Below are 11,639 nucleotides of genomic sequence, written 5' to 3' on the forward strand. Positions count from 1 at the left end.
CAGGAATGTGGTAAGCATGTTAACTTAAATCTTTAGGCATTGCCAGATTTAGAGCATGCATGATACTGGATGCTGTTGTGATTTGATCCTCTTGTTTTGAATGTAACAATGATATTTATGTGGCCTTTTGCATGACATGCTTTTGCTCATAGATATACAGACACACATACATCATCCATGCAAAATCAAAATAATAGTTAATTCAATTTCAACAAGCTTACTTTCATGCATCCCGGCAATACAAGACAGAACACTTATTATCACATACATTTACCCGAATGTTTCACAGTAAGAATAAACTTACTTGCTCCCACCAGAAACATTTCACTACCAAAGAGCAACAGTCCGACAGAGTTAACGAGGACAAGAAGGCGAGCCATGTCTCGACCTGGCTAAATATTTTCCTCCACACAAAACGTCAGCGAATCCAAACAGATGTTGTTGTTTTCTTGTTCCTTCTGAACGGTTTCGTTTTATAACGTGATTATTTATTCTTCCAAATAAACACGGCTTAAATAAAGTAAAGTCGCTGCATGAATCTCACTATGTACATAATGTTCACAAATTCTATAAAAACATGTGTCGGAACGTCCATGCCAGCAGTAGGTTTAATATCTCAAGCTGAAATTCTTTGCCGTTTCAATTTATTCATGTTGTTTGATTATTTCAACGATTTCCCTCGAAAATCCATGTTGTGAGGGAGGGTCAAGTTCAATATCAACGTCGGAGGTGTTCAAATCTGAAGCTCGTGCATGCCAGCGAATAGTGTTGAGGAGGTTGACCGCGCGCGCGTCAAGTGTTCAGCTCCACAGCTGGCTGCGCGCGAGTGCAACAGAAATGATAAAAATGTGCTCGTATCGAGACAATGAAGAGATTCCTCTAAGGCCAGGACTCAATGACTTTCTTCACTCAGCGTGCGGTGCAGGACTAGTTTAATTCCCCATCAATCTCACTTTGCCTCGTCTTTTAGGAGATGAATCGCCTCCTGGCTACAGAGTCACTGACAAAACTCTTCAATTGCGTTCTCGTCAAATATGCTGGGGCATTACTCATTCATGAAGAAAATGACATAGCCAACATTCTTCCCACCCTCTGCTTGTGTCGTATTACTGTAATATGTTGACCTGAAATTGTATACTGACTTGTAATAGTCGGGGCTATCAACAACCAAAGACCGTTAAGATTTCCCTTCAGTTCGGGCGCCAATAGACCTTTTTCACACTCTGGGTTTTGGAAATCGGAAGTAAACGTTAGCAGGGTAAACTTGGACAGCGGTGAATGAGAGTGAATGGGAGATCACAGCAAATATTATTTTCACTTACCCATTTGCTCCAAGACCAAAAGAAAAAAATGCACTATTACCATTGAATGACTTTCCAGAGGAGGAAAGAAAATAGAGAGCGGTGGATTAAGACAGTCAGATGGGAGAAGTTGCCAAATTTACTGTCACTCTCTCAGCAGTTGTAATAGAACCCCCCTAATTCCAGGGTAATATAACAATAAGCAAAATGTTATAAATTTACACTCAATATTTAAAAAATTGTAATAAAAAAAAAAAAATTGCGAGATTTACGCTTTTAAATAAGGCGGAAACTCGTCATCACAGTCTGTGAAAAAGTTCAAGTTGTGTGAGTAAATTGTAGTTTCTAACAGCTAATTTGTGTGGGATTTCATGTTGAATTAAATATTTATTATATTTTATTTTCAAAATGCTTCAACCACAAAACTGTAGGCTATAGCTAATGCTGCATGTGGGATATTCCTACTTGATATCTCCGATCTCCAACCATAAATGCATTCCAATGCCAGATGCTTGGAAGATGACGTTTAAGGAAACAAAACTGCAACGATCCCATTAGCTTAGCAGGTGTTGACTGTCACCAGAGATGTCTCCAGGCTACCCAATTCAGAAACAATCTGCAATGCTAGCATTTGTCCTACAGGTGTACGGTTATCAAAAGAGAGTATAATTTACCATGTTTTGAACTCCTGCTACTCTGCTATCTTTTGTTAAACACGCTTTAATATCATGTAATGTAGGAACTTTGACTCATTTATCAATATTATTTAATACAAGTGAATGTTTATCACTTATTTTTGTATTTCTTCCTGGGAGCCAACATGATAGTGTGACGTCACGCACCTGCATCTTGGTGAAACTGGAAGTTTAAAATTTCTGCACGACTTTCCAAGTTAGAATTACAACTTCAAGTGCCGTTCCATTGCATTTTTCCCAGAAGTTGGAAATCCGACTTTCCGAGTAGAATAGAACGCAGCGGCAGCATAACTACTGTGGCTGACATATAGGGTGAAGAGATTGGCTACTACTGCAAGGTGACACTGAATTCTTGTAGCTATAATTAACGCAGTCTTGTTCAGGTGGCACCAGTGGCAGTATGTTGTACTGGCTCACTCATTTCGACCAAAAAAAAAAAAAAAAAGATGGGTGTTCCTTGAACATCAGTTTTCCAGTTTGAACAATCTTTTGTGAGGACAAACCCCAATAACAGATAGAATAAACTGACAAAAAATATTCTAATTTAAGAACTAGGTGTTAGAAACCAAAATACAAAACGATTGCTAGAGAAAACACACATTTGTTTGATTGGATTCAAAGGGTGGACAGATGGAAGATGGAAGTTTAAAGGCCTAATCGGTGGAACATGTGACTCGATGTGAATGGATGATTTCTACCACAGCATTTAGGACAAACACTTTTTACCCTACAACAATCAAACTTAACTTAATTGTAACTTGATTAATGTAACTGAAGTGTAACTTAATTATCAAAGATACATATGGTACAACGGGGCTAAAGGCTCTGCGGGGTAAAAGGCTCCATTGATTTTATTTTCTCCCAAAAACACCAAATAGTAATGAAAACTACCACAGCACTGTCCTAAACACCTGTTTGTCACTATGCACTACAAAATTTTCCTGATTCATGAGATCTTTGTGATGGATCTTTGTTGTGTCTAACGGTCGATTTTATTTGGGGATGGGATGCATTTTATTCTTTGAACTATAGATAATAAGGTTTTTTTTTTTTTTTTTTTTTTTGCCTGAAGAAGGCAGACATGGCCCCATTATTACAAATTCACTCGTATGTGAAGTGTATTACAGCCTGATTTGCAATAGAACTGTATGTAGAACTGAAGATGAATTCACTTGCCTACAAAATTTCCAATTGGATTCAGTCAAAATAAAATTGTTTGCAAAATCAATGAAATAAAACAATGAAACAAGTAAATTCTTACCATGAATGTAAAGCTTCAGTCTTATTTGTTTATTAAAAGTCAAAGAATAAGCACGCACACCTATTGATTTTTGCAGCAACATGCTGAAACAAGAGGTTTCTAATTGTTTCTGCAAGACGCAGAAGAAAACCATAGTCAATTTCATAGTCAGAAAGAACAGTATTCAAGGTCATAGAAACATGGATATTTAAGACAAGCAAAGATTGACATAAATCATCCACTTCCACTGCTCTGATGCTGATACAGTTTCAGCTCCAGGGACATGCATTATTGCTCTGTAGATTTAGTCCATTATGCTCTGTATAATGTCCATTAAACCAAAGTCTCATTTGACTGAATTAAAAATCTGAAACTGAACTATACTTTTTCGGGGTGTATTTCATAATGAAATAGAACATTCATTGAGAAAGATCCCAGATTAAAAGATCCCCATCCCTAATATTAGGATTTCATGATATGGAATATGGGAAAATAAGACGTTATTTTTATTTAAGTTTACTAAATATAAGTTGGTAAATTAACTTATATAAGTTTACTAAAGTTTTAAGGAAAGAAGAGAATTTCACCCTGGATCTACACTGGGGCAATGAATCTGACTGTGTCTGCCTTTTTTCCTTGCTGCTTTGTATTCATATCACACTCTTTCCTCTGATGCTGAGTAAAGGAGGGAGGATGGAGTGACTGTGAGGAGAATATTTTGGTCTTCCATCTGGGGGACGTAAATGAAATTGAGCACAGTAAAGTCAACTCAAGGACAGAGAGCAAATGCACTGTGTGCTCTAACAGTGACCCTCTTGATGTTGTCTGTCTACCAAATGAATTTATCATTTCATGTTCTATGAATACATTTAAAGCAATTAGTCTTACAAGTGCTTGAACTCCCCTGATATGATATACAAATAGCTGCCACTCTGTCTATACTACAGTCCCCATTCATTTGCCTTCATTCATACATGTCTCAAATTTTCAAAGAAAAAGCTCTCTGTTCTGTTGTTCTTAATGGCCTGGACTGCACTGCATTTGAGTAATACAGAAAATGCTATACAAAATACATTCACAAGAGTATTTCTGTTTGATCAGACAGAATGTCTGCAGGGAAGATAGAAGCCTTTAAGTGATGTTTAATAGAACAAGGGGGTCAGTGTTTAGCTGGCTTGCTTTGGCAGTTAGCTCCTGCTGGTACACCATTGTATGGGCAAGAAGGGCAAAAACATTTCTCCTTTGATGGCCATTCAAAAGTAACCATACATTCTGGCAAAATATGTTTTTTTGCAAGGCACATCTAAATTGCGAAAATGTATTACAATATATTAGTGGATGTTTCTTTTCTTTGTTTCATTTACTTTTTTGATCAGTAGGCTATCAAATTAACAAATACATAAAAAATCCTGAATGTTATACAATATTTATACATTGGAGAATAATACAAAACTATATGAAAATCTTAAAGGGCTTATGACATGAGGAATACAATTTCCTTGATCTTTTGACATGAGAGTTCATTGTACTTTAAAAACATACTGCAAGTTTCAGAACTCAAAACTTCCTCATTAATATAAAAAGTGCATTTATTTAAACCATTATGTTAAAACGTTTCATTTGGACTTTCCCTACTATGTGACGTTACACAGATGAATACATCAGCACATGACTGCCTCTATAGCAAGTCATCAATGCCTACTTTTAGATCATCGCACCCTTCGGCACCCCATGGTGCTCAGTCAGAAAGGTAAAGAGGAGGGTACAACACAGACAGGCCTACTATTCCTCTACACCAAAGGGTGCTCAGTCAGAAAGGTGAAGAGGAGGGAACAACACAGACAGGCCTACTATTCCTCTACACTAAAGGGGACTTACACGTGACACCTTGTGCCCATCTGTACTATTTTAAACAATTTTCTACATAAACATGCAATTGCCAAACTGCTTTGACCATTATCATGCATTTTGTGGTGCTTTAAAAAAAAAAAAAAAGGTGATGTCAAGTTATAACAACTAAAAGGAGACCCCCATTCTGCGTCTTGATGTTTTAAGAATAAAAGTGGCCTGAGCACATTTTTGCACCCATCTGCGCTATTTTTAATTGTTGGTCTATGTAAATATGCACTAGATGGACATCTTTGACAGTTTTGATGCATTTCCGGCGATGTTCGCTGCGTTTTAAGAGCTGTACAAGCTCAACTTTTAAAAAGGCATCTGTTCTGCTCTGTTCCACTGCTGCCACTGGCTGGGAGAACTGTGTCTCATCCAGAATAAACAGACGATGGAAGATGTGAGATGTTGCACCTGTGAAGACCAGCTTCTCTGCTTAGGCCTCTGTTGAATGAAGTTTAACAAAGTTCCTGCTCGCATCAGTGCAGGATGAATTGTGTGTGTGTCATGTTTCAGCATGCATTGGATTATGTTTGTGTGCCACCTTTCACAGGTTTAGGGGATAAAAAATATAATTAGCCTGCTATGAAATCAGTGGAAGTCTATGAGATGAGACAGTGACACAGTGATGTTATTTGAACTGACAGGCTGAATTTCTCCCAGTACAAATCATAAATCTAATGAGAAACATGAGAAATGTACATTGTTAGGCTATAAATAAATATAGAAATTGACTGTTGAAGAGCCGAGTAGCTTTGCCATGATTAGACTATATCAGCATCTTTGCTAATTAAGAGATACTAAGGTTCACTTCAAGTGTCGGAAGTCCAGAAAAGTGCAGTGTTTGAACAGAGAAACACAATTTGTGAAATTATGCGGTCTGGCACTCTTAACAAAATGTCACTGCTTAATTGTACTTGACTACCCCCTGGTGGATATTAGAATATTTATGTGAATGGACTGAAGATAAAATACATTGAATTGAACTTGAATGAGACGATTTAGGCAAATGGTCCTCTTAAAGCTGTGCTGTAAATGTAATTATCACTCCATGCTAAAAGTGTTTAAACTGCTGATGTGCTGATAGTCATATATTTACATCTTTACAAATGTATAATTATGTATAATATCTTTACAAATTTATATTTTTAGAGAGAGCAAACCTTTGCCTCAAAGCAAACCTTTGCCATTTTATGCTGAGCTTGAAATCAGATCGAATATCAGAAAGTTTGCCTTTACCAGGAAGTGATGTGAGCAAATGGAATCTTAAAGGAATCGTTCACCCCAAAATTAAAATGTCTCATCATTTACTCTCCCTCATGCCATTCCAGATGCCCGACTCTCTTTCTTCTGCAAAACACAAATGATTTTTAGAAGAATATCTCAACTTTGAAGCTCCAACAAGCTTATAAATGTGGCATAAAAGTAATCCATACAACTCCAGTTGTTAAAACTGTCTTCAGAAGTGACATTATATAATATAATAGGTGTGGGTGAGAAACAGATCAATATTTAAGTCCTTTTTTACTATATATCTACACCTGTGGCCAGCCCCAACCAGTAGGTATCAATATGCATGAAGAATATGAATTGCCAAAAACAAAAGAAGAAGAATGTGGAAGTGAAAGTGAAAGAGATTTATAGTTAAAAAGGACTTAAATATTGATCTGTTTCACACCCACACCTATTCCATCACTTTGGAAGACAGGGATTTAACCACTGGAGTTGTATGGATTACTTTTATGCTGCCTTGATGTGCTTTTTTTGAGCTTCAAAGTTCTGTTTACCATTCACTTGCATTTTATGGACAAACAGAGCTGAGATATTCTTTTAAACATCTTTTTTTTGTGTTCTGCAGAAGAAGAAAGTCACACGCATCTGGGAAAGCATTAGGGTGCGTAAATTATGAGAGATTTTTCATTTTTGAGTTAACTATTCCTTTAAAGAGATTTTGTATGCTGATGGCACAAAGTCACATGAACATTTAAATCAAAGAAGTGCTCACTGTATGTTTTTCAGAGAAACATTCCTCTGTAATCTTTATAATGGATTGAAATTTTTGCAGATAAGCAATTTCTGGTGATGCATTAGAATAATTGGCCTTGAGTATGTAAATCACACTAATGCTCATAGAGCTGGAAAACACACAGAGCATGTAAACACTCATACACTCTCGTACATTTCCTCACAAAAATAAAGGCACATTTATAAATACATTGATGCATCTATTTAATATTTCAATACAAATCTGGATAAAGTGAGTCATTATAAGTATGACAGCAAAGTGCTCTCCAGATAATGTTACATATTCACTGCTACCCCTTAGCTGTTTGTGTCACAGTCAACAAAGTCTTATCGTAACTGATGAGCCATTTAATTTATCTGCCTGTGATAATTCCATAATCCAGTCAAAGCAAAACTGCTTCACATACACTAATAACATAAAAAGTAAGGTTGGAAGAATGCATGAAGCATAACCTAAATACATAACAAAGAATAAAACTTGTCATCATTTATTCACCCTCATGCCATTCAAAACCCAACTGGACATGTTAGACAGAATGGCAGCCTTAGTCACCTTTCAATATCATGCATCTTTTTTTCCATACAATAAAAGTGATTGGTGACTGAGGCTAATATTCTGCCAAACATCTCCTTTTGTGTTCCTTAGAAAAAAGAAAAGCATACAGGTTTGGAACAACATGAGGGTGAATGAGGGTGAAAAAGGGTGAACATGAGTTTTATTTTTGAGTGAACAGTCCCTTTAAATCCTGCACTAAATAGAGTAGGAAAGTCCAAAGTCCTGTATCTTCAGAGCATCATTGTAACTTAGGTCTCAGCATGCAGTTTCCAGGTAAACCTTTCTGAAAGCATTTGCTGAACTGGACACCTATGATTTTCAATGAGTGTGGATGCAAACTTCTGCCAAATGGTTGGAATTACAAGTCATAGAGTACTTATTGTGAGGAATGCTGACTCAATGCTTCCTGTTTCCACTGCGGACTGGCAGGCAGGAAACCAAAGGAGAAGCTCTTGGGTGTTGGTTGCATTCTCACTCAGTTATCTCTAAACATATAAAAGCCCCAGGGGTGAGTTTAAAGCAGGGATTGGTTTTGTATGAATGCATGCGTTCCTCACATTCATCTGAGCAACCAGTACCAGAACTTTACACTAAGTAACGTCCTGATTACTTTCGTAACCTCTGTTCCCTGATGGAGGGAACGAGAGGTTGTGTCGATGCAGTGATATTAGGGGTCACTCTTGGGAGCCCCAAACACCACTGCTTTTTTAAAAATAGGCCAATGAGAATTGGCGAGTGGAATTTGCATGCCACTCCTCCGGACATACAGGTATAAAAGGAGCTGGTATGCAACCACTCATTCAGGTTTTGTGCTGAGGAGCCGAGAATTCTATTCATTGAAGCTGGTAGTTCAGCGTTGTGGCAAGAGGGACACAACGTCTCGTTCCCTCCATCAGGGAACGGAGGTTATGAAAGTAACCAGGACGTTCCTTATCTGTCACTCACTCGACTTTGTGTCGATGTAGTGACACTAGGGGTCCCTTTACAAAACGCCACAACTAGCTGAACTGTGTTATGTGAACTGCCGGTGTGTGACGGGCAGACTGCTGTGTGCCTTGTAGCCTGCGCACCAGGCCATCAAGTAACCTCCCCCAACGCTCTTATGAGCGTCGAACGGTCCATTAGGAACAAGTCGGCTGCCCAACTATAGGGACAGTCTAGCCCCGCCGAGGCCTCTTTTCCCTCTCTTTTCTCCCCAAAAAGAGTGGAAATTGTTAACTGACTGGGAGCCATAAGTGTCTGCGTCAGGGAGTGTCCCTCCCAGGGGGAAGACACAGCGGAGACCACATTCTGCCCAAAGGGGGGGGGGGGGCAGGGTCATTCTGAATGGAATATGTCACAAGGTCTTATCGAGTCTTGTCGGAAGTATGTCATGTGGAGAGGTCCCATGGTAGGTCCTACCTGAAGGGGGAGGAGTTTCTACAGAGCATGGCGAGGGACCTCTGCCCAAGGAAGACGCAGTTTGGTGGAGTCTCCACTCTCCCCTGAGGATAACCTGATGTGACAGCGCATCCGCTGTGGTGTTGAGGTCGCCCGGGATGTGAGTGGCTCGTAGCGACTTGAGGTGCTGCTGACTCCAGAGGAGGAGACGGCGGGCGAGTTGTGACATGCAATGGGAGCATAGACCGCCTTGGTGGTTGATGTACGCTACTGCCACTGTGTTGTCTGTCCGGACCAACGCGTGCTTGCCCTGGATCAACGGCCGAAACCTCCGCAGGGCGAGCAGAACTGCCAACAACTCTAGGCAGTTGATGTGCCAACGCAGCCGCGGGCCAGTCCAGGAGTCGGCAGCTGTGTGCCTGTTGCATACGGTGCCCCAGCCCGTCTTGGAGGCTTCTGTTGTAACCACGACGTGCCTGGAGACCTGCTCTTGGGCAACCCCTGCCCGTAGAAATGCAAGGTCGGTCCAAGGGCTGATGAGGCGGTGACAGATCGGCGTGATGGTCACGTGATGTGTCCCGCGGCGCCATGCCCATCTCGGGACTCGAGTCTGAAGCCAGTGCTGAAGCGGTCTCATATGCATCAACCCGAGCGGTGTGGCCACCGCTGCAGATGCCAAATGCCCCAGGAGCCTCTGAAAAATTTCAGTAGGACCTCTGTTCTCCATCTGAACACCTTCAGACAGTTCAGCACCGTCTGTGCGCACTCGTTCGTGAGGCGTGCTGTCATTGAGACTGAGTCCAACTCCAAACCGAGAAAAGAGATGCTCTGAACCGAGGAGAATTTGCTCTTTTCCCAGTTGACCCGAAGCCCCAGTTGGCTGAGGTGCCGGAGCACGAGGTGCGCACAGCAACTCTCGAGAGTGAGCTAGGATTAGCCAGTCATCGAGATAGTTGAGGATGCGGATGCCCACTTCCCTTAGTGGGGCAAGGGCTGCCTCTACGACCTTTGTGAAGATGTGAGGGGACAAGGACAGGCCGAAGGGTAGGACCTTGTACTGGTACGCCTGGTCTTCGAAGGCAAACCGCAGGAATGGTCTGTGTCGAGGTATGACCAAGACGTGGAAGTTCGAGTCCTTCAGGTCTACCACCGTGAACCGATCTTGATGCCGGGCGCTCACTAGAATGCGTTTTTGCATCAGCATCTTGAACGGGAGTCTGTGCAAAGCCCGGTTCAGTACTCGCAGGTCCAGGATTGGTCGCAACCCACCACCTTTCTTCAGTACAATGAAGTAAGGGATGTAGAACCCTTTCTTCATCTCCGAGCGCCCGACCGGGGCAAGCGAGCGTGCTGGGGAATGGGAGATCTGTGGGGGGATACCCGGTGGAGGTGGTCCCATTGATGTCCCCAAATCGCCCCCAGTGCTAACCAGCAGGCCTCATACCCATAGGTTCAGCACTGACACATCAACACAACATTGAGTGAGTGACAGACAGGGAAAGGGAAAGATTCGCCCCAAAGCTAAACAGCACCATTTTAAAATATCAATTAAGAATTAAACCCTCTTTCAAGTGAACATTAAAAAAAAAAAAAAAAAAACATGTATTCTGTATATCTTTCCAGAACATTTTGGATGATAATAATAGTTCAAAAAAAAAAAAAAAACTGCACAAATAAGAAAGGTAACATTTTTCCTAAGGGTGGATATAGAGTATCATTACATTAACACACAAATGCCATATGTTAGTAAATAATAGCCATCCACTCTACTGTGTTATCAGTAAATTTAAAACCTTCAAACAATTCCTGATGAATGGAACATTCAGTCAGTCTTTAATCTCAGGAGGAAGCCTAAGTAATGATTGTGTTCATTTTATGGTTTCCTGCATGAAATCTTCTCTGATCATGCAATCGGTTGTCAGATCTCTTGAGAACACATTTAACACACATTCACTTCAGTTCAAAGTTCAATGGAGCCACAGTTAATGTGCAATGGTAATGTTAAATATCTGTGAATAGTTTTACTGAAACTTCAGAGTAAGGTATCTTGTTTTTACTGGCACTTAAATGCGAATTGTGTTATGGTTATGTTTTGCTATATCACAGTGTTTTAAAGATGAAATGTGTAATTTACAAATTGCACAAATAATGATTTTAAACAGGTTTCCCAAACAGATTCTGCCCCAAACTCACATCATTGAGCCAATATTGCAATGTCAAGCTGGTTGGGATGCTCTAACAAATAGAGCAATGTTTTGAAAGTGCCACATAGCCATCTGTTTGCACTTCTGGGGGGGAATCAACCAACAAATGTCTTATCCTGGGAAAGAATAAAGTATTTTTTAACATTAAACTAAAAATTACACACATCACCTTTAAAAGATTTATAAAATATCCGAAGAAGACACCACAAATCCACCATGAGCCACCAAAGAAATACATTAAACCATGAGAACAGAAGCAGTGAAAAGTAATAAATACATATTTACTTATATACAATGATGGGTATATCTCCCATGATATATCTTTTGGTCCTGGGCTTAGTTCAT

General features: G+C 40.1%; 1 protein-coding gene across 1 annotated transcript in view; it reads right to left on the minus strand.

The window, feature by feature from the left end:
* The window catches only part of LOC127416209 (fibronectin type III domain-containing protein 4-like), a 54,288-nt gene extending 53,314 nt beyond the window's left edge, over positions 1 to 974 (minus strand). Inside the window, exon 1 of the mRNA XM_051655426.1 lies at positions 305 to 974. Coding sequence (XP_051511386.1) covers positions 305 to 380 — 76 coding nt within the window. The 5' untranslated portion in view covers positions 381 to 974. The remainder of the gene's footprint in view (positions 1 to 304) is intronic.
* Between the last annotated feature and the right edge of the window lie 10,665 nt (positions 975 to 11,639).

Source organism: Myxocyprinus asiaticus, chromosome 25 (assembly GCF_019703515.2).
Source record: "Myxocyprinus asiaticus isolate MX2 ecotype Aquarium Trade chromosome 25, UBuf_Myxa_2, whole genome shotgun sequence".
NCBI lineage: Eukaryota > Metazoa > Chordata > Actinopteri > Cypriniformes > Catostomidae > Myxocyprinus > Myxocyprinus asiaticus.